Genomic DNA, 24,940 nt, shown 5'->3' with positions numbered 1-24,940 from the left:
CAAAAATCACAAGAAGAAAAATTTAATGGAAAACGAAAAAGGAACCGTTAGAAGTTGCAGTGAAAATTCAGAATTTGAATCATGCTTCACAGAAGTCAATTGGAAAAAGATTTCAGATGGCTAGGAGTTTTTGAGAAATAACCACTCAAGAGTGTGCCAGAAGCATGTTTCTAAATTCAGATCAATAATCCAGATTTTTCTTGAAGTGTTCTTGTATCTTTAAGCACTTTGGCTAAAGAGTAAATACTTGACTGTTAAGCACTGTCGAGCACTGCTTCAAAGTCCTCCAAGACCAATGATGTAGAGTTTAACAGTTGAGTGCAGGAAGGAAAAATGCCTAGAAAAGCTGAAAGATGAATTCGGAGGCTAGGTTTTAATTAAAAACCAAGGACATTTTCTGATTTACTCAAATCCACCAACATTCATGCATTTACAATGACCCTGAGAAACCTGGATGAAATGGTTTTGGCAAAGCTTTACTGTAAAATGGAGTTCTCTGAGTGAGACCTTTATCTATGTGACACTAGTAGATGTATTCTCTGGATTAGATTCAAATCCCTGATTCAGCCAAAGCAGCAGCAGCAGCAGCAGCAGAGGCCACCCTCCCTCCCTTCCCCCCTCCCCTCTTACCTCAGCTCCATGACACTGGTAACATTCCCAGAGGGGAAGATCCTCCTGATGTAGTTGAAGTCTCCAACGAAGATGCTGCCATCTGCTCCACAGGCCAGAGCCAGGGGCGCCAGCAGCTTGTTGCCCTCCGCCTGCCCATTACAGCTGGGGCAGGAGATGCTGCGGCGACGTCCATTTCCTAGAAGAGGATGTTGAAATCCCTTTTAATCTGACTGCAACAGTTGATTTCTGCTCTTTCCACAAAACAGACTCACCAGTTGGGAGCTCATTCTATATATAATTTTTTCAGGCCAAGTTGTTGAACACTGTTTTGGGCCAAGCATTTAGTTGACAAAGTCAAGTCAAAGAAAGACTTAAAAATGTAGGACAGATGCACAGTCCACCATTGCAATGACCTAGAGTTCAATTCCCTATAGAGGCACTTATGGATGCCGTGAACCTCCAAAGGCATTACACCCAAAAAGGGAAGTTCAACACTGGCATGTAAAAAGACGTGGGCACTGACCAAATGTGTCAGACCAAAAGTAGGGTTAGTGCTGTCAAGGACTGCGGTGCATAGAGAAATGGACATTCCAAATATGTGTGTGTGTTTCTATCCAAAAAGTCTTAAATTCTGTCAAAATATGAAGTGAATAATTTCTTCTACAGATTGAGATTGCAGTCTTGGTGAGTACATGAAGAAACTACATCAAGGAACTACATTTAATGTGTGAGTTGCAAATATCAGATGTTTTTATTAGTAAACCAGAAACAAGAAAAACAGAACAATTGAACCAAACAAGAAAAAACCTGAAGGTTCATTCAAATGTACACAGTCTTATCTGTTTTTCACAAATGTTTCCTATAATTCATATAGTTTTGTGTGTGGGCAGCTGTGGCTTGGTGGTGGAGCGGGTCGTCAAACCCCAAATTGTTCCCGAGGGCTGTGCCATCAGTGTGTGAGTGTGTGTGTGACTGAGTTAGTTTCTTTGTTCTGATGAGCAGTTGGCACCTGCCATCAGTGTGTGAATGGGGTGAATGTGATATGTAGTGTGAAGTGCTTTGAGTGGTCAGAAGACTAGAAAGGCGCTATACAAATACAGTCCATTTAACATTTACCATTTTGTAGTTGCTAGAAAGCTACTAGCACATAGCTAGCATAATAGAAGGTATTATTTTCCTGGTCCCGTGAGATTCCTGTGGCTCTCAAACTTAAATCATTGGAGCAAGTCAAACAAAATTACTAACCATCCTGCAATGCAACACTGATCACAAATGTGCAGGTCTTAAAAGCTCAATCAAGTTGATAATATTTGAATATGTACTTACCCATAATGCTGCTGATGACAGGGGGCTGCTGGGAAATGAAAAGGTTCTCACCGTTGCCCTTGTACAGTATACCTGGTGGAGAAAAGATGTAAAGATGAAAGAAAGGAATATATATATATATATATATTATAAAGAGTACAGAGAGGCAGCAGAGAGAAAATACAGCCAGACTAATTGTACTTTGGATTAATGTCTGTGCAGTGATTGAGAGCATTGGTACGGTAGAGGTGAGACTTTACTAACACAGCCGTCATTCCAAAATGCACCAAAATACGGCATTTATATTGTCCTTTTATTAAAAATCAGATCTGGCCTTGTCATTGGGGTTCACAATGATGTGATATTATCTGCGCTTGTTGATTGGACTATAATTGCACATTTGAAAGTGAGGGTGTTGTGATGAGGGTGGTGGACGGTGGACGTGTGTCCATATCTGCCTTCATCTAAAGCATTTCTACAGTGAGTTCAGTTTATTGAAAAACATAAATGCTTAATGCTAAAAGTCTTACCTGACTCAACTTAGCTATAAGATTAATTTTTCACATGACAAATAAAAATGGAATGTCTAATATCATCTAATATCCAATTAATTGTGGATGGACATCAGCATTTGTGCAATTTCATGAAATGTTATGACACTGTGTTGCTCTTTTCACCATTAACAGTCTTTTTACTGCATAAATGAACTAAAAACAATGTTTAAAACAGCACCACATCTCCACCACCCAACCCTCATCCCCCAAGACTATGGAGGAGACTGTCACATGAAACCAAAAACTTGAAATGGCGGAATTCCCTCACTGCTTAATGGTGCTGATGACAAAAGTTATGTTTGTGTGTGCATGTGTATGTGTCCGTCCCTCTGGTGTTTTAGGCACCCTGGCACCAAGTAAGCCCAGCCAGTCCCTTTCAACACTAGACAGACTGTATGTATGTGTGAGCGCTGCATATACAGTATAAAGCATGCACATTTGTGGGTATGTCTGTGTTAAAAAATGATGGTTTCTCTCTCTTTCACCATGGGGGTCCCAGAGGATCATACAGCATGTAAGATTAAAAGGATGCTGCTACTGTTCCTGTGTGTGTGTTTCACTTTTGAGAAAGTAGTTTAATGACCATAAAACTATTACTATATTTAGATGAACATCACATAAAAGCTAAATGTGTATGTATTTATTTAATTTATCTTCTGTTGTACACAACTTCTGTTGTTAACAACTTAAACTAAGACTACTGTCAGCGCTATGCTGAGTGTTTTGGTGACATCTTTTGGTGATACCTGAAGTGACTGTTGTTCCCATCAGGTGTATTTTCCAGATTTAGTTAAAAATACAATATGTAATGTTGACTGGAGGACTTTTCACAGCATCTGGTCTGTCAGACCTTTATAAGAAGAGATATTCAGCTGCACAAATACAAACCCAAACAAGCCAACAGTGTGGTTATACATAGTATATCAATTGTACAGAAGATGTCCAGCAGTAGGGTATTCTGGTGAAATGTGCCTGCCTAGCTGGTCAATAGTGTCATCTGACATGACAGTCATAGTGAACATATAAATTCTAAAGACAACTCATCACCAGATATAGTTACACTCAAACAATTACATGGCTAAGAGACCTCAACCAGCTACAGCTAATGATGTAACAAGCTAACAAGCCAACAACACGGCACTTTTATTTGCCCAGTATATATATGTACTGCTACTACTACATATTGCTACACTGAATAATTAACTAATACATAATGATGCAAATAATTCATAAATTATAATTATTAAATAATTTAATTAATTTGTCAGTGTGTGTGTCTGAGATGAAAGCGAGAGAGAGAGAGAACCAAGAGAGAAGAGGCAACAAAACATGAGCTCCTACTTCAGCAATAATTTAATTGCTCTTAGATCATGTTTAGAGGAAAGATTTATATTAAATTAAACTTAAAGAATTTGGGAACTAAGTCTGCAAGTTTCAAGTAAATGTGGGAAACCAGTAAACTAAAATCAGTAAACAAAACTGCGGGAGAAGCTAGTTAGCTAGCAAGCTAACTGTTAACAGCACCAACTGTCAACTGTCAGCTACCAACTGCCATGGATTCTCAGACCTAGACCAGGACAAAACTACTCAAAAGGACAGCAAAAGGAGGAGGAAATCAACAACTAATATAAGAAAAGGAAAGAAACAAGAATAAGGATTACCTACAGAACACTTCTGAGGGGTAGGCACATTATAATTTAAAGAAAAACTGTACTTCTAGAAAAAACATAGCTAAACAGCTTAGCTCTGTATATAAAGAAAGTGGAGAACACAGCAAGATTTTCAGTTGGAAAAATGGACCAAAAACAACTATAACCAGATGGATGGAGTTTAGATAGTCTGGTGATCCACTACCCAGAGGACATGACCAGTGACGCAGGGAGAAAAAAATACAGAAACAAGCTGAGACACTCAGAGACACTCAGAGCAGACTTTAAAAAGGAAAGGTGACAGAGTAGTAATAACAGATCTGCTGTTCTTCACGTAGCACCCAAAAGCTTAGCATTCAACTCTCAACAAATCCATCCGACAGCTATATACAGATACTGTACCAAAATTCAACATCAATTTATACAACACAGGCACAATGATGGTTTAAGGGTCAGAGACAAAACTGGAAGAGTTTGAAAGAGACTTCAGCAGACTGAAAACTCTCACTGATTGGAAAAAGGCATCTGTGCCTTTAGCAACAGCACATACAGCTCCTTCAGACTCAAACACCCAACCTTCAGCTACCAATTACAATTCCATCAGATTCAGCCACCCAGGCTTCAGCTCCCAGCACTACTGCTCCAACTTCACAGCCTCCAGCACTCCTCCACTAGCCCGCTTCAATAGCCCTGGCCCCTCACAGTTCCAGGACACCAGTGTCAGTGCAGCACATTCAGGAGTGTCTGTCCCTCCTAGAAGTGGAGATAATAGAATTCAAAGAGAACAAGCTGTCGGAGTCTGACACAATTCAGCAGCTAAAAGATTAAATTAAACTAAAGAAACCAATACTGCTGTTGGCCAGTTGAAAGAAAATATTAATGTGCTTCATAGGACAAATGAAACTCTCTGACATGAACTATGTCAAATGAGAAAGGAGATGGAGCAGAGAGACACACTTCCTGTCAATCTGGAGGAGAAGCTGCTTAGGATGGAAGCAACAGAGCAGCACCTTCAAAGTCAGAATAGAGACGCAGGCTCACTGCCCCCAGCAGCCAGGCAGAATCACAGCCCAATCTCCCCAGTCCTCCACAGACTGGCCCCAGCAGCCAGGAAGCTCCACAGCCCTGTCTCCCCAGCTCCACAGCCCTGGCCCCAGCAGCCTGGAAGCTCCACAGCCCAGTCTCCCCAGCTCCACAGCCCTGGCCCCAGCAGCCAGGAAGCTCCACAGCCCTGTCTCCCCAGCTCCACAGCCCTGGCCCCAGCAGCCTGGAAGCTCCACAGCCCAGTCTCCCCAGTCCTCCACAGACTGCTATACATATACTGTGACCCTGACAACATCATCATCCACACTGGAACAAATGACCTGCACAAGGGAGAGATGGTGGCAGAGGCCATCATTAAGGTGGCTCAGACAGCACACAGGGGGTTTCCTAGGGCTAACATCACCATCTCCACACAGCTGCCACTGACTGACTTCCTTCCTTACACAGTGATCACCTCAGAGTGTGCAGCACTAAACAAGGTCAACATTGCCCATCACCCCACTCTCACATATGAGCACCTGTATGACCACGTCCACCTGGATCAGGACAATGTCTGGATGTATGCAGAGGACCTGAGATGGACAACAGCCGACAGAGAGCCTCCAGTCCCACACCCCACCACAGGACCACCACAGCCTAGCCATGGACAGCAACACACAACACACTGGCCAAGGGAGACGAGACTGCCATTTGCCAGCGGAGCCCAGCTTAGGAGAGCCAAGTCTACCAGAATCCAGCCTGCCAGAGCCCATCTGACCAAAGCCCAGCCAACAGGAGGGCTGCCGACCAGAGTTCAGCCAACCGGAGAACCAACTGACAGAGCAGGCCACCCCCTGAGATTCAGCCTACCTATGCACAGGTAGTGGCCAACCACTCAGACATCGGAGAGGTGAAGCAACTGCTACAACTCATCTTTAAGATTCTTGGATAGAAACAAAAACACAGGCTGTTGCCTGCTCCTTAGTTCCTGAGTGTATTCTGTACTTTCTGTATTTAATCATTTGAACATACTGTTTTACTTGCCATTATGTATGATCTACATTTGTAATTAATTATTAATGAAATCTCTGTCTATAAGTTCATGGAACATTCAGGGTCTGTGCTCTTCGGCTTTTGGACTGAAGAGCACAGACCCAGAATTCATCTCTAGCATTAAAAGTCAAGATATTGTTATATTATTAGAAACATGGTGTTGAGACGACACAGACACCCATTGTACCTCAAACTATAGAGAGATAATACTACCGTCACTCAAACAGAAATACATACGTCACAGAAGAGATTCAGGTGGGGTTATTGTGTGGTATAAGGAGGACTTATCTAAAAATAATTTAAAAAGCAACAACACACATCTGGCTTAACTTAAACAAAAATATTGCCAAATGTGATAATGATCTGTACATATGTGCGGCATACACACTCCCTCCCCCAAATTTTAGTGATGCAGAAACTGTTGTACATCTTCAGGCAGGGGTCTTCTGTCTGTTCCTGAGTCCAGGATGAAAACTAAGGGGGGACAGAGCTTTTGCCACCAGGGCCCCGAGGCTCTGGAACAACCTGCCCAAAGAAATTAGGTTTTCTGAGTCTGAGTCTTCTTTTAAGTCTCTTCTCAAAACGCATTTTTATCGGAAAGCATATCCTGAACTTACCTGAGCTATCTGTTTATTATTTTTATGTATTTTATTTATTTTATATTTTATCATTCACTGTGGTATTTTATTTCTATTTGTGAAGCACATTGTACTTTGTTTTGATAAGTGCTCTATAAACGACATCTGCAATTACAGCTGGATGCGTTTGGTTTTATTCTGTGTCAAGGCACAAATGTTTGACTTTTCCATTTAATACAGTAGGTTGCCTGATCTAAACCGGATTGCACCTGGTTGGCATTCCCTGAAGGACTTTGTACGGTGTGAAGCCATGAAGCGCCACACAGCACGGCTACAATCAATATGTTTTGGACCACCAAACTCCCCAGACAGGCCTGCAACAAACAAAGCCCCGTTGTAATGGAGGGCTAACATGAAATGATAAAATTTAAGCTCCAGTATCAGATTGTCAAACCAGTAGACATTAGTTCATTCATCAGTTCATTAAATCTGCAGCATCTGAAGGTAACAGGACTGATATTGTAAAGGAGTGACTGTGGTCAGGGAGGGGAGCTGGGCAGACACTGATTAGAATAAGCAGCTGCACCTGTGCCTGATTAGGACCGGGGAAGACGGACTACAAAGTGTTGAAAGGGAGAAAGTTGAGTGTGGACACGTTGTTCTGAGGAGAGGCCTCTTGGTGCGGACAGTAGTGATGCGCGGATTGGCTCTGATGTGATCCATAGCCGCATAAATCATTTACATGGATGGCTTTTTGCCTTATAAATTATGTTGAGCAGCACCAACTTTCCAAGTGATTTCTTTATTGTGTGTTCTATTGATGTATGAGTGTTTTCTTTAATGATTTACTTTGATTTACTACTAATGATTAGAGAGGCTGCTTTCAGTAATTTTAAATGTTTCCATGCGTGCAGCAAACATCGTGGGACATTTAAGCAGCAAAACTAAAAACTGTAGCTCTAAACTTGACAGAGGAAACAGAATTAAACTGTTAGCTTCTGAAATACATTTTTTAGACAGATTTGATGGAGCTCAGGATTTATTAGGAGGACGGCTGCTTTACTCCAAACATTTTCACTGTATGAACCTGGACTGTGTGTGTGACCTTTTGGATGTGTAGAAGAACACAGAACATTAATTAACTTATTAATTTACTTATACCAAACATACTTATCATCAACTGGTAAATCCACGTTGTACTTTACACTTATTTGAATTTTATACTTATACCCGCTTGGTACTTAATTTATCTGACCTGTATTATAGTGTATTATATTTTTTGCTTAGTACTTCTATTCCTGTGTGCACTGATGTGATAGTGAGCTGCTGTAACAAAAGAGTTTCCCCTCTGGGATCAATAAAGTATTTCTGATTCTGAACATTAGATCCTGAGCGAGCCTGTCAGCGTGTCGGGAGATTTAAATAATCAAAGACGTTATGCTGCTGTGCCTCATGCGTAAATGCACACAGCATCTCTCTTAATCGGGAAATGTATCACCCTATTTCACCCACCCACTATTAATCAGAATGTGCATTTTTATGACCCAGCCCACCAGATCCGCTGATTATCTGTGCATCACTAGCGGACAGCCAAGCTTAGGGCTGCTGGTGGTGAAGGTAGTTGGGCTGTAGGGCGAGGTTCCTGAGTTAGGCAAGGTTAGATTTGTTACTCAGGCTATTATTACTTCTGACTTTTTGTTTGCCATGTCTGTCTTTTGCTTCAACATCATCAAGCGATATAAGCGAATAAGTGTCTTGAATCTATCTATCATTTCTATTGTCTGCCTTGATTAGTTGTGTGAATAACATTCAGTTATCTTTAAACATGCTATATAATGTTTATCAAACATGACAAACAATGACCAAAGTTCGAATGATGTAAGTAATGACACTTCAAATCAAAGTTTGATAGAAATCAAATTGTTTTATCAGCACATACTTTATTTGATTGACTTTGAGTGAATTTGACACCTCACAAATTTTTACGTATTTAATAACTTTTTTTAGTAGCCTAAGACTGAAAAACCTATGCTTAAAAACACATTGAAAAAGAACACAGAAGAGTTCACCCTGGTAAGTAATATTGAGAGATTAATCAAGGAAACCTTAAAAATTGCTACTACTACTGAATCTAATAAAACATTGATGACTAAACGTTCAAAAACTATAGACTTCAGATCATTTATCATCAATAATGAACCTAACAAAGATTATTATTATTGATTTTTAGTGATGTCTGATAGATAAGTCTAAACTGTGTTGACAGGGTTAAAATATCATACCAGAAATGTCCATTATGAAATCAAGACTGTGTAACATGTTAGTAATTATTTCACCCCTCTTTCACTGCAGAGACAACGGGTATCACAACTGCATCTGAAACTTTAAACTTGATACAGCAAATTTAAACATTACATTTAGGTCTGACACTGTCCCATAGTGAAGGAGATGTGGAAATCACTTAATCACAAGTTTGCATATATAACGTATTCACTCAGCTGAGAATCTATATCGCTCAGAGAGAATATCGTCAGCAAAATAATTAACTTAATAAGAACTTTATGGCACAATTAAGTCAATGTATGTCAGTAATGTGGAATAAAAATTGGCAACAGAACTACAGAGCTCTTCACTCAAGGGAGAGGCGTCTTTCAGGACAGCTTGTCTCTGACTCTATTTTACATCTACATTTATGACCTAGCAGTACGGTTGGAGCAATCTGGAACCCCTAGCCTAACACTTAATAAGTTAAATTTCTGCTCTATGTGGATGACCTGGTGCTGCTGTCACCCACAGAACTGGGCAACAAATTCAAAATAATGATCTTCCAAAAGAAGCCTAGATCTCAGGAAACCAAATATCAATTCAAATTAGAGTGGGTCCACAATTTCGTCTGGTAGACGAGGTTGCTGGGAGTAGGCATAGGTGGCCGAAGGCCATGCCTGGCTTCAGTGATGTTGCTATAGGCCTACACCCTATATTATGATTACCTGGGGCTCAAAATCAGTGCTTCAGGTAACTCTGGTCTTTGGTCAGTGAATGCACAGAAACGAAAAGCATGTAGAGCATTTTATGCAATTAGAAGAAAATTTTACAAAATAGACATACCAATTAGAATTTGGACTAAAATATTTGACAGTGTAATCCAACCAATCGCCCTCTATGGTAGTGAAGTTTGGGGTCCACTTAGTCATCAGGACTATACTAGATGGGAAAAGCATCCCATAGAGACCCTGTGCACCAATGCATGCAGGGTAGAATTAGGCCGTAACCCATTGATTATTAACATTAAAAAAACACATTTTGGTTACATCTCAAATTGAACCCCAAAGACACACTGAGATTTTAGGCACTACAAACCCAAGAACTGAACCCCAAAAAGAGTCCCTTCTGTCATTTTTTTTCAATTACTGGTGTGATTATTGTCCAAATATTTGATCAATTTGCCAATAAAACCATTGAATTTAACTGAATTGCATTGAGCTCTCTCTCAATGCAATTTGGAGAGAGAGAGAGAGAGAGAGAGAGAGAGAGAGAGAGAGAGAGAGAGAGAGAGAGTGGTAAGCTCAGAGGAATTTCTTTGATCTGATAATGTTAGTGGAGATGAATAGATTATGACACACACCCATGTCTTTGCTGACACACGCATTCATTCACACATATCCACACAGTACCTATATGTGAGTTAAGTTATAAATGCACCTGAGATTGAAATGAAAAAGAGATGTATAAGCAGAAATATGGAAAGAACAGAGGATGAAAGAGGAGAGACAATGTGAGGTGAGAGGAGGAGGAAGATGAGTGATGATGAGATGAAAAGAGGAAGAGAGGGATGTACTCGTTCTTCAAAGTGAGACATCAAAAAGGAACCTCCTGTGGTGAGCTGAATTATTAATACTCTGCTCATCTTGGAAACCAACCAGCATTACTAGCTAACTAACTAGCTAACTAACTAACTAACTATCAATCTATAGTCTACTTTTTATATGGATGCATAGCAAACTAGGGATACACCCTACAGTGCAGTATAGAGAGGAATACCAGTAAAAGAGAATCTCAACCAAAAACAGTGCTTTCATTAAGATGCTACAAATACACTGAGAACTGAGTTGGGTTACACTTTACTTGGACAGATAGTTTATAGAGTATTTGTAACATTTCAACAGCTTATTAGTTGAGATTCAACAATTCAGCTGTTTCACAAATAAAAGGTAGACAATTGACATGTTATACTCTATAACCTGTAGGCGGACTATCCAAGTAAGGTATTATGATGAGTTGACACCTTCTGTGCTTCAATTTAGTATTCAGAAACCAATTGTGTAGTCCAGTACCCAGGGGGTATAATGGTTAATGTTTTAAAATGTTTTAAAATTCATAATAAAATCCAAAATTAACATAACCAACAACACACTACAACCTCCCAAGCTAAGTGATCATGAAAACTCTCTCAAAATTTTATAAACTTACAGTGGGTACGGAAAGTATTCAGACCCCAATTTTTCACTCTTTGTTTTATTGCAGCCATTTGCTAAAATCAAAAAAGTTCATTTTATTTCTCATTAATGTACACTCAGCACCCCATCTTGACAGAAAAAAACAGAAATGTAGAAATTTTTCCAAATTTATTAAAAAAGAAAAACTGAAATATCATATGGTCATAAGTATTAGGACCCTTTGCTCAGTATTGAGTAGAAGCACCCTTTTGAGCTAGTGCAGCCATGAGTCTTCTTGGGAATGATGCAACAAGTTTTTCCACATCTGGATTTGGGGATCCTCTGCCATTCTTCCTTGCAGATCCTTTCCAGTTCCGTCAGATTGGATGGTGAATGTTGGTGAACAGCCATTTTCAGGTCTCTCCAGAGATGCTCAATTGGGTTTAGGTCAGGGCTCTGGCTGGGCCAGTCAAGAATGGTCACAGAGTTGTTCCGAAGCCACTCCTTGTTATTTTAGCTGTGTGCTTAGGGTCACTGTCTTGTTGGAAGGTGAACCTTCAGCCCAATCTGAGGTCCTGAGCACTCTGGAAGAGGCTTTCTTCTCTGTACTTGGCCGCATTCATCTTTCCTTCAATTGCTACCAGTCTTCCTGTCCCTGCAGCTGAAAAACACCCCCATAGCATGATGCTGTCACCACCATGTGTCACTGTTGTGATTGTATTGGGCAGGTGATGAGCAGTGCCTGGTTTTCTCCACACATACCGCTTAGAATTAACGCCAAAAAGTTTAATCTTGGTCTCATCAGACCAGAGGATCTTATTTCTCATAGTCTGGGAGTCCTTCATGTGTTTTTTGGCAGACTCTATACAGGCTTTCATATGTCTCGCACTGAGGAGAGGCTTCCGTCGGGCCACTCTGCCATAAAGCCCCGACTGGTGGAGGACTGCAGTGATAGTTGACTTTCTGGAACTTTCTCCCATCTCCCTACTGCATCTCTGGAGCTCAGCCACAGTGATCTGTGGGGGTTTCTTCACAGGTTCTTCTTTACCTCTCTCACCAAGGCTCTTCTCCCACGATTGCTCAGTTTGGCTGGACGGCCAGGTCTAGGAAGAGTTCTGGTCGTCCCAAACTTCTTCCATTTAAGGATTATGGAGGCCTCTGTGCTCTTAGGAACCTTGTGCTGCAGAAATTCTGTTGTAATCTTGGCCAGGTCCGTGCCTTGCCACAATTCTGTCTCTGAGCTCCTTGGGCAGTTCCTTCGACCTCATGATTCTCATTTACTCTGACATGCACTGTGAGCTGTAAGGTCTGATATAGACAGGTGTGTGCCTTTCCTAATCAAGTCCAATCAGTTTAATTAAACACAGCTGGACTCCAATGAAGGAGAACCATCTCAAGGAGGATCAGAAGAAATGGACAGTATGTGAGTTAAATATGAGTGTCACAGCAAAGGGTCTGAATACTTATGACCATGTGATATTTCAGTTTTTCTTTTTTAATAACTTTGCAAAAATTTCTACATTTCAGTGGCTGCAATGAAACAAAGAGTGAACAATTTAAAGGGGTCTGAATACTTTCCATATCCACTGTATATCCATCTCAGAACACATTTCTGTAGAGAGATTAACAGCTCACAGAAAAAATACATCAGTCTTTAATGACACCTGGAATACATTTTTAATCTAAACTCAAAATATAATTCATCCAAAAAACAATGACTACATGACCACAGGTCCCAGCCATGATAACCACCTTCTAAATATCACAATACACCCAACCATGTGTACAGGCATATTTATTTTTTATTTTATTTTCTCCTTGTAGGCACGATACATCAATATTTATTTATTAGTATTATCACATTTGCTTGACTGCTTGTCTTGAAATTTTCTCCTGTCTGTCTTTCTATTCTATTTTTATTCAATTAACATAACTCATAAGCAATACATGTACCCATATATCCATTATTTTCATTATTATTATCATTAATGCCGTTGTTGTTGATGACACTTTTATTATTGTTGTTATTATTGATGGATTTATTTATTTTCATCAATATAAGTTTCTTTTTTAAAGGTCCACTATGTAACATTTAGGAGGAGCTATTGGCTGAAATGGAATATAATATTCATAAGTGTATTTTAATTATTGTATATTTGCCTGAAAAAAAGAATCATTGTGCTTTCATTACCTTAGAATAAGCCGTTTTTATTTAAAGAGGGAGCAGGTCCCCTTCCATGGAGGTCGCTGTGTTGTACCACCATGTTTCTACAGTAGCCCAAAATGGACAAACAATCACTGGCTCTCGATAGGGCCTTTCAGTTTTCCACAAGTTTCATGGCCACCGTAGTTTCTCCTACACGCTTGGAACTGGAGGATGATCCGAACGGTATTCAAATGGTTGCAAACTGCAATTTCAACAATAGATCCCACTAAATCCTTATGTGGAGATATAACATCACTTCCAGTTTCACTGCAACCTACAGGAAGTTGCACCTTTATAACTATATTCTATTATATTATTTTAATAACTTTAGATCATGAGGGTCAATAGATTCTGTGCAAAATTTTGTGCAGATCGGACTCATGGCGTAGAAGGATTTTGAAAAAGTAGGTTTTGCATATCTAAAAAAAATTATAGGCTCAAATGGGCATGGCCTATATCACGAGATGCAGCTCAATTCAGGGAACGCGGGCATGTAAGGTTTCGAATGTATGTACTATGTGGGAGTTACTGGCCAAAACGCATTTACCTTGATTATAGCGCCACCTGCTGGTGGATGTGTCATTTTTGGTGTCTGAGGTGAGTGCACCAGTCTATACCTCCCATGTACCACTTTTACCAATGGCAATTTCAATAGGGTTCCCATCACTACTTACTGGTCACCACAATGTGTTGCATTCGTGGTCCTAATAAACCAGGAAAAACTAAATAGGGTTCTACCCTATTGAACCCTTATAATAATACACTGACAAACTCAATAGTGGGTTTATTATTGATATTAATAAACTAATAATAATAACAATAATAATAATAATAAACTTTATTTCTATAGCACCTTTCAAAACCAGAGTTACAAGGTGCTTCACAAAGTACAATACCATACAACCAAATCATAGAGAAATAAACAAAATACTTAAAGAACTTCTCACATTCCTCTACAGAGGTGGCACAAACAGTAGCTGGGGCAGAGTTTACTAGACTGTTGACGGTATTGAAGAGAAATCTTGAGTTATGCTTTTTAGAGGCAAATAGATTGGAAAAGTAAGAGAGTCTCTCACTCTTTACCAGTGAATTGAATGAAGATAACTCCCTCATAGGTAATAGATGAACTTGAATTTTAGACTTTTTCCATGTACATTCAGCTCTTCTACATTCTCATTTTAGTTTTCTAATATTTTCACGCCTTGGGTTGAAGGGACAACATGACCTAGCTTTCATAGGAGCTATTTGGTCCAGAGTTCTCAAGCACATTGTATTAAACTGATTAACCATATCATTTACCGATTGTTGCACTGAGTAATACTATTATTATTACTATTTGAAACATGTGTGTACACTTGTTTGCTTACAACAGGGAGTAGCAGAAATGCAGTTTATATTAAATAAAACCATTTTATGATCTGAGAGGACGGCGTTCATGTCTAAACCCAGGGTGACAACTAAATCAAGAGTGGGGCCCCTTTCATGTGTATGAGATGATACTGACTAAGCTGTTTTAGATTCATATAAAGTAATAATATTAATATTATAATAATACAATTCAGATGTGAAACGATTATCAGGATTGTCAACATGAATATTAAAATCACCAACCAATAAAATGTGGTCATAACTACGAACAATAGAAGAAATCTAATCAGAAAATTCCGATAAAAAACTATATTTGGGTTTTGGAGGGTGATAGATAACAATACAGCAAACAGGGATATCAAGATTAATTTTGATGTGAGTGAAGGGTGCAACAGTCTTTGTCGTGGGCATTACACGTGTGATGTAAATAGTCAAATGTATGGAGGAAAGAACAGTGTGCTGCAAATTAGCAGCAAGCATGCGACTAAAAAGATGGTTAAAATAGTTTTTTGTCAGCTCGGACTACTGACAGGCATTGGTGCCAACGTGGACTATTACTTTCATAATTGTCAGGAATGAATCCAGGGGTCCTGGGAGTTTCACAATCTGCTCAAGCGCCAGGGAGGACGGTGCACAACAGATCCCGCAGCTCAGTCCCAAGGGGTGGTTCGGCGTAGAACACCTGGTCATCTGAGGAGGAGAATGGATCTGTTATACCCAGTGCCACAGAGCTGTTTCCCCGTTGGATAACAGTGGGAACAGGAGGTGGGTTAGCCACCAGTGCAGCCGTTGCCGCAGGAGTTGTCCCACCTGGAGCAGTGTCTGATTCCACAAGGGATCGAGCAGGGTGAGTTGTGTCATCAGCCGGTAGCATGGCAAAGTGATTTGAGAGGTTTATGGACGGAGGTGAAGCAGCTCGCGGTCTTCCCGTCTTGCCACGTCTGACTACCACCTCCGACCAGGTAACCTGTGAGCTGGGAGTGGAACAGGAGGAGGGCCAGGAATGTAATGATGGGTCCCAGAGGATGATAGCTGAAATAGCGAGAAGTTCATGACTGAGATTGTTTTGGACAGTATGGCTGCGGTGTCAATAAAATCAGATAGAAGAGTTTTTTCGCAGTTCACCTGAGAGCCATCGGATATCCTCCTTGATGTAAGTAATGTCTCTTTTTGCTTTTAGGCTGTCCTCGCAAGGCATAATAATAAAAAACCAGTTGATGTTCACATAAACCTCAGGGGAGGATTTTCTAGAGTGGAGGTTAGCCATTAGCTCCGCTAGCTCCGTTAGCCATGTTGTGGTGTCCACACGGCATCTGTCAGTGGCTCAAAACTCAAAAACCAAAAATGTGATATCTGGGAACAGTAGGAAAGTGATTTATCAGCTACAGTGGGCTGCGTTGTCGTCTCAGGGATATTTCCATTCATTAAACCCTATGTCTCATCCCGTGCTCTCCGCTCTCAGAATACTGGGTCCTATGTGTCAGAGTTGTGGAGAGTTGTCTTAAATATTAAAACAAAATATTCTGTTACCTAGGTTGGATCCTGGGTCAATTTCACATGGACATATGCCGCAGAAGTCTTAGAATACAATTGATGGGAAAACCAAATTTTATCAAGAAAAATTTGATTTCCCAACTTAGGAGTTGGGACCTTCACAGGGGTCGCAAGGTGGACCGGAGCAGGAAATCAGATAATCAAACTTCTGTTACATAAAATGAAGTTTATTATTTAGACTTTTCTCTGATCTATAAAAATTCTAATGAAATAGTTCAATAAGAAAAAAAAATCACTCTCTGACTGAACATATCAAAACTTAAAGACATGCACCCTGTCACAGAGGGTCACAACTAGATGTTGCTTTGTATTAAGGAGTCATACAACTCGAACACACATATCAAGGCAACCACTGCTGCCTGAACTAGTTAGGGCTGGAGGAGAAGACTGACTCAGATGAAGCTAAGGCTAAATTTGATAACAAATGGCATAGTGTCTGTCAGTTACTTTAGCAGGGTGAGAGAAGTTAACAAAAACTTTATCAGAGGGAGCAGGTGTACTGTTGAGTCTGTTACCTGCAGATTACTTGCTTTTTTGCATTTACTTGAGTCATTAAATATAAGGAAAGAGTTTTTGGATATTATTTTGCTTACTTTATTTAGTGTAATCATTCATAATATTTTTAAACTTCTTAAACTCAACTACGTACACTTAAATTTGGAATTTGTGTAATGACAATGGTCAGAAAAAAACACAAAAATGGAAAGTTGTTTAAAGTTCAAGTAATTTTTATTTGATTTGATGTCCTGGAAAAAAAGCAACACTTTCTCATGTTATCTGGAGCAAAGCACTAAGCTAAAGCACTCTGACAGTGGCTGATCTGCTTTACCAGGCAGCTTACACACTTACACTCCCCCACTCTCTCTCTGTACACACACTGATGTGTGAATACATAGACATGGGCTTCAAAAACTCAAAAGTACACTTGAATGGGAATCACACACACACATACACTGGAAAACATCCTCACAATGCATGCAAAAGGAAGCAGATCAACTCTGTCAACCCTTTGCCCCTGAAACCCCTCAACACACACACACACTCTCTCTTTCATCCAGTCTTATCTGAGTTGTTCAGCAGTGCTCATCGATCACACAACACCAGGTGTGTGTGTCCCTCTGTGTGTGTGTGTGTGTGTGTGTGCAAAGGTGTGGACAAGCCTCTGCACACACATCCGGTGTGTATCTTTTTTGCCCTCATTCTCTTTTCTTCTCTTCTTTCCTCTCATATATTTTTTGTTTTCCTAGTCTTATAAAATCCTGTTTATCTAATTTGGTTTCTGTCTTTGTTTTTATTTTTGTTATTATTTTTGTGCCTCTTTCCCAAAATAAATGTGGAACAATATCCACATTCTGGCAATACATGACATGGATTACTGATTCTTGGTGCAAAATCCACGCTAACTCTTAAGCACTGATCATTTTCATGGTTACACACAAAAAAGTTGAGTTTATTGAGATTTTAAAAGTCACTGTTGCTAAACAGAAAAGTCAGATTCAATGCTTAGTAATGGAAAGAATATTTTAATAATTATTTACCACATTGTCAGACTTTTGTTGTATTTTGTTGTTTATTTTATGCTGTTATGTTATTTCATAAAACGACAAAATATTAATTGTACTATTTCTTTTCATGAAATTCACCTTAAAACAAAAGATCCATGCTGAAGGATAAAAATGACTGTGTAATCCAATTCATTAGTTTATGTTGTTCAATAAGAATCACTAACATGAACAAGGATCAAAGCAAAAATCTAAATTTGTAGTACCATAAAAAACAAAACTCAATGCGTTTCCTCATTACAACTGGCTATATAAGAGGTACTGCTATCTATACCATTTTCTGAATCAAAAGAAATTATGAACGATGTTCTGACTCATCAACAGTCCTCCCCTATAGGGCTATGTAACATCCTCCATGGGAAGTTAATTGGTATATACAAGCTGAAAAGGAATACAGATTTTATTTAACATGACATTTGCAAAAAATTATGGCTTAGCAACATACAGAATTACTGTATAGTCCAAACCACAAGATTTAACATAGACTTTTTACAAGGAAGATAGACATGAATTTGTGTTTACATGTGTGATGCCTATGTACCATACTTAATATCGTTGACTTTTTAAGACAGTGTAGTCACTCATTCGTCCAGGAGTGTTCTATCGTAGAAAAGGTTTCAGTCTTGGAAACTATTAGGTCAGTTTCAGGTGAAAATAGCTATTAACAGATACTCAGGCAGACTCCTTCCTGAGGGCAGGGCTTATGTAACACAGAGTAGCTTAAATTTCTAGTTCCCGTCCCAGTTTTTCACAATTGAGAATGACTTCCAGATGGGAGCCGAAACATCTTGATTCTGAAAACAGTGTCCAGATGACTACGTCTGAAACCTTTTCTATGGTTGACTTTTTAAATTAAATCCAGAAAAACAATGTTTCTTAAAGAACGTTTGGTTACTATATGTAATGTTAACCAAAAAATTCTGAATGGGTGAATGATTCAGTAAATGAATGTTAATCATTAAGAATAGAACAAAATAATATAAGTTCATTTTAAATATAGAACCAGTTACATAGTAACGTATTTTTGATACTTTGGTTCATTTAGGACTCTTATGTAATCGAATATAATCTAATCTAGGAGGGAAATGCTGTACAATAGTTAATCCAATTAAATGTTAATGATCATGAAGTTTTGAAAGGGCTAAGAGCAAACATTCACATTATATACCTGTGAAATAAATTACTAAATCACAGAAAAAGCATGCATAAAAAGTGTCAATATTTTGTTTTGCTCATAGAAAGTGAAATCAGTTTTGTTTCACACACTTTTTCACACACTGGCCAGGGCTTAATTTGTGCCAGATCCAGCCAGAAAATGATCTGGACCCTCAAAGACTGACAACAGCACCTATGTTTTGTGACTATATTAACCAAGTAGTCACAGCTTCCTAAATTTGAGGACCTGTTGGGTTAAAATAGAGTTGAGAAGTCACAACTCTCCTGCTACTAAAGCAAACATCACAACAACAGCATATCTTGGCAAACTAGAAAGTATGTCCATGGGCAAGTACTTTAACATTACCTGACGCACAAATCATAGCTGGAATGGCTGGAATAGTATTGTGTGGCTCGGTTCAAGGCACTTTGTTTGTTTCCCATTCACAGAACCAGGGCTGTGTACCAACACACAGAACGGACAGCGATCTGGCCACGAGGAGACATTTGGTGAATTTGACAAAAAGACGTGTATTGGATTAGAATCGCATACCCCACCTTTAATTGGTTAGGAGGATAATGAGTAGTGTGACTGTGGTTAAGATGGCAATGTCCTGTGGGCATAATACTGTATGTGCGTCAGTGTTGTAGATCCAACAATATACTGCTCGTGTTCTCCACACAGCCACTGATTAAGATTGCTGTCTTAAAGTCTCATAGCACTCCCTTCTGGACCATCTGATTTACAAACATAATCCTGGACATACCTTCCAACTGCCTTACTGCCGTTTTTATCTACAGATTAATATGAAGACTAAACTCAAAGTTGAATATGAGACATTCAGTAAATAGAAAAGTAGCTGGTCTTCCCTATCTAAACATGAAAACGCAGAACAAGAAACAATGAAATCACTGAAGAGTGTCTCACTGCCAGACCATTAGAAGTCAACACTCAATGTACAGGCATGTTATTTCCAACACATTTCTAACACATCGTCCCATCCATATCATTAGTGGAGCTACAAGACAAACTACAAAGAAAATACTGCAGGAATGTTTGATGGTCTCACATACGAACACACACACACACACACACACACACACAGACAAGATTAATCTATGTCCATATCGTGTGTTTTAGTCTCAAAAGGACAAACACACATTGTGTGTTGGAGTACTGTCCCTTCAAGTCACAAAATCACACCCAAAGAGACCAGTATACATATATACAGAAAATAACAAATCACACCTGCATGTTAAATGCACACACACACACACACACACACACACACACACACTGAATCGAGTGACAAGGTGCTGAAAGCCCAAGAGTGCTGCAGGCAGAGAGGGATGAATAGCAATGTGATGGATGGGGTGACAGATAGAGGACAGCAAGGAAGGAGGGAGGAGGAGGAGGAGGGGTTATAAAGTCAAAGTGCCTTTGAGGCTGCAAAACGCATTTTTTAAATATGTATCTATTCTTATATGAACCGGTTTTTGAAAGATGGGCTATCTGAATGGAAATTAATCTCATTCATTCAGATATAGGCGAAATATATAGGTAATTCTGTAAACAGCACTGGAGTTTCAATAATGCATCTTTTACAAACTAGGCAATTATACATTATTATTATTATTATTATTACAAATCTGTATTTCAACAAGGAAAAGTCTGGAAATGCATGCAGCACATTCAGACCAATCAGTTAAACCAGTCCACCACTGCCTGCCACTGCAGGCAGCCCAGGGCAACCACACCCTTAATGGATATTTGCATAAATTATGAAAACAAACAAGTTTTCACTGTAATTTTGTTTCAGTTGGTCTTGTACTTTATATTCTTATTAAGTTTTTTTTTTTAAATATATTTTTTAATTTTGTGGATATCACCCTTAGATAACAAGGATATTTTTTAACCAAAAGTTTGAGTTTTTGTGCTTGTTCTTGTTAACAATAATAAAACTGAAACAAAAGACCTAAACTCTTCAAATCACAGCACAAACAAAGACAGTGGTGGCAGGATGCTGTGGTGACTGTTCCATTTTCAGTGCTGCTTCTTTTAAATTTTTAAAAAATATAATCTGATGTACCCTCCAAGCTGGAATGTATAATATTCTGTTGCATTATCTAAAATGAACAACTATAAATGCTACACATTTCTACTTGGACCATACTAACAATTCTTGAAATTTAGCTTGTTGTCACAGCTTTTTCTTAAATTCATCATTTATTTGGATGGCAGTACTATAATATATTGTTTCTAAATTACAAACTGGCATGCTACAAAATTAAGAAGAATTATTCAACAAGTGAAATCACATTTTTCTGTAGTTCATGATGAGAAAAAGCAGAAGAGAGACTTCTGATTAAAAATTCACCTAAAGAAAGATAGTAAAAACCGTAATAAACAAAGATATGATGACAATACACTACATGACTAAAACAAGCAAGCAAAGAGAGGAGAGATGACAGGAGAAGAGATAAGGAGGAGAGAGATGAAGCTCTGAAATTACTGTGTATGAGGTGAGAGAGAGAAAGGGAGGGAGATGAAAGGCTGGCAAAAATACCACTGGGCAGCTAGAACAAATCCAAGAGGCCAACAAGGACCCCCCCCCCTCTCTCGCTCTCACACACTGTAAACATTTCTAAATTCTTTTCCTCCGCTCAGTCTACCAAAGCCTACATGACAACAATCGCTTTGACAACTGCTGAGATTAACATACTTTTAAACTGCTATTAGCGTTGTCCTCTTATTCTTAGACATATAATTACCCACTTAGTGATGTGGGGAAGAGAGAGAGAGAGAGAGAGAGAGAGAGAGAGAGAGAGAGAGAGAGAGAGAGAGAGAGGAATATGTATTGTATTTTGAGCTTGTTCACATTTCAGTAGAAAATGAAACTCTTAACCTCAGCTATCATATATATAAAAAATGTCAAGAAATGTTGCATGCATTATTATGTTTCATTATCTTGCAGTGTGGACATTATGTGTGTATATGAAGATATAGCTGCAGTATGCAGGATATGTTATGGCACCTACCATTTTGTAGGTCCAGGATGTGATGTTTATCCAGCGTCCATCCTCCCATATTGGAAGCATCCAGCTCGTAGCCCTGTAAAATGGCCGTTCTCTTCTCCCACAGGATGAGGTCCAGGCAGGACTCGTATTCAAACCCCACTGACACTATTAGACACATACACACAGGGTAAGGACAGTCATTCAGCTCTTTCCTTTGGTTTGGTTTGAACATGAGAACAGTCAAATGGGAAAGTTTCTGTGATTCAAACCAAAGCAAACAGACAACAGGTTGAAAACATGGTGAACCACAGAGTTAATCTCCATTTGTCTGCTTTTATAATATCCACTGACTCCCGTTGCTGGTTTACTAAGGGCCTTCATTCTCTGGCCCAACACGCACATACACTTCGACTTTTTTCTTTGCACTGAGAAAGTACTTGTCAGGCCTGTCTGCCTCTCTTCATGAGGTACAACACTGTCACCTCATGGGTGGGACACTTGCTTAATCAACGTACACACACACACACACACACACACACACACACACACACACACACACTGCTGTGAGAGGCAGGAAAAGAAAGAGAAGCAAAGGTGCCACACAGAATGTGGGTTAGAAAATGCTACAACTACATTTTACAGTAATTTGTATTTACTTGGTACAGTAATTATGAAGTGATAGTACAAAAATGTATAACCTTTTAGCTGTGTAACAATGCCACGATAGGTGCATTGGTTACCAATTATTAACTGGGTAATTATGAGGCAATATAAAATATGAAAAATATCCACTAGCAAGTAATGAGCTGATTGAGGGGAATAGAGGTGTGTTCTGGTCTAAAATGGGCTTACGTTAAATCAAATGCTGATACAAGAAGATAATTAATTTCTTTAAACCTGCAATAACTTTTTTTTTTGGCCACCTGGGGGTAGCAGAAATAAGTTGTGAACACAACACTGACATCATCACCGTTTAAGTCTATTTGGCGAACTTGTTAGCCGCTTATTTAGCGTTCCAGCAGTTATGGAACCTCATTATCATCAATTTAGAGTTGTGTTTGTGTCCACCTGATGAATGTAAGTCTAATATTCACTCTCTTTTAGCTCTGTTTTTGCCTCTACCAACTCCTGAGGGAAATATCTGGCTCTTTTGTTGCTGAATGTTCCACTGTGTTCACCAGCTAGTTGCTAACTGTGTCTGTCTGATGTTTGGTGTTGAGCAGGTAGTGTACGACAGATTTTTAGAGCTTTTTCATTGAAAACAGTTGCCTGTTGCGGCTGAAAACGACACTATGAGACCGGTGAGAGTCAACCCCTTACCGCAAAGTTGCAAGCCAGACAGCTTAACGATGAGCTGAAACTCACTATAAAGCTCCCTAAAGCTGAGGGGAGCTGCAGATTCTGGTGATAATTCTCTGTATTTGATAGTGTCATGATAAAAAATATTGTTATCACTTTCAAGTTTGGATTTGACTCAACCTGAATAAATGTATTTGTTAAAGTTGAAACAATATGGGTCTGATGAATCAATGCTGATCAATCCTGATATCTATATGAATAAATACATTGTCTTCCCTTTATTTCTTTGTCTCTTTATTTCTCATATGCTCACAGAAATCCAGGGCTCATCTGACAGCGTAATTATTTGTCAGTGTCACCTAATGCGTTGCTATAATTGACGAGGTTTGTTTGAGTTAACTTGATATAATGTGTGCCGTGTTTGGCTTTTCATTGCCAAAGACTGCAGACAGCAGTTAAGCTTCCACGCCCCCCTTTGCATCGATCATCTATCCCGCTGTATCTGTTATTAATCACTGTCTTCATTCATACTGCTTACAGCATTTGCTGTTTTATTGTATTTTGCATCCCACATCAGAGCATTTCCACTACTTTGTTAACTAGCCTACACTCTGTTTTGCAGAAGAAGATATATGTTTTTGTGTCACAATTAAACCAGAAGGCATTCTAAATTAAACTTTCAAATGGAACTTATGTGTTTGAGTTTTTGACATTGGAAGTCAAGTACATGATATGCGTGGCACACTGCTGAGAACACTGTTGCTAGGCAAATGTCAACACGGTAACTATAAAACTTTGTCTACAAAAATTGTAAATGACTTGAAATTTCTACAATTCAAAATCATAATGAGGAATGAGAAAATAGTTGATAGTTACCTATCTTCAGCAAATTTTTGATGTGACGCGAATGCATGCTAATTAAAATGAAGACGCAGGTGAGCACCTCTACATTTGTATCTCAGCTCTGATTTTAACAGTTGCCAGACATGCACTCCAAATATTCTTGTGGTTACACTACCTTATTAAAACGTATGAGCACCAATTTCAGAAGTGTTACAAAATATAGCAGTAAATTGTCTTTATGTTCAACCCATTAAGTATGGCTACTATAAGTAATAACTCACTGAGGAGAATGTCTGCTGGACTTGTCCCTCATAAAAAGGTGTCAGAGGGGTTAGCATGCCCATTATGTCCAAGCCATTTCCCTGTCAAAGCCTTTCTGAAAAACCTATTTGAACTTAGCTTTAGCTGTCTGCAGCTTTATGTATGTTCAGGAGAAGTCAGCACTACAGGAAAATCCCTCCTTTCCACAGTTATTGTGCACAGTATGTTGTCAAACTTTGATAGTCAGTGCAGACCAGGAGTTATTTTGTGATGAATTGGTGCAAGTTAATTGTTGTATACATTTTATCTCCACCTGTGTCATATCCTTGTAAGTCTATAATTATTATTATTATTATTTCCAGTGATTTGAAGTGTCTTGTTACTTCCACCCCTGGGTTAGAACTTGTGATATACTGGCTTTTGACATGTATGCACAGACAGGCGCTGTGATGCAAGCAGCATCA

General features: G+C 39.1%; 1 protein-coding gene across 12 annotated transcripts in view; it reads right to left on the bottom strand.

The window, feature by feature from the left end:
- The window catches only part of LOC122870684 (teneurin-3), a 422,149-nt gene that overhangs the window by 59,999 nt on the left and 337,210 nt on the right, over positions 1–24,940 (bottom strand). For all 12 annotated transcript variants that reach the window (XM_044185050.1, XM_044185062.1, XM_044185096.1 and 9 more), the window contains 3 exons: positions 22,095–22,238; positions 1,939–2,010; positions 631–808 (listed from right to left, as the gene is read on the bottom strand). In XM_044185050.1, the coding sequence (XP_044040985.1) occupies positions 631–808; positions 1,939–2,010; positions 22,095–22,238 (394 nt within the window). The remainder of the gene's footprint in view (positions 1–630; positions 809–1,938; positions 2,011–22,094; positions 22,239–24,940) is intronic.

This window comes from Siniperca chuatsi, linkage group LG3 (genome assembly GCF_020085105.1).
Source record: "Siniperca chuatsi isolate FFG_IHB_CAS linkage group LG3, ASM2008510v1, whole genome shotgun sequence".
NCBI lineage: Eukaryota > Metazoa > Chordata > Actinopteri > Centrarchiformes > Sinipercidae > Siniperca > Siniperca chuatsi.
The sequence above is the reverse complement of the archived record's forward strand: the minus strand, read 5'-3'. Positions and strand labels throughout refer to the sequence as shown.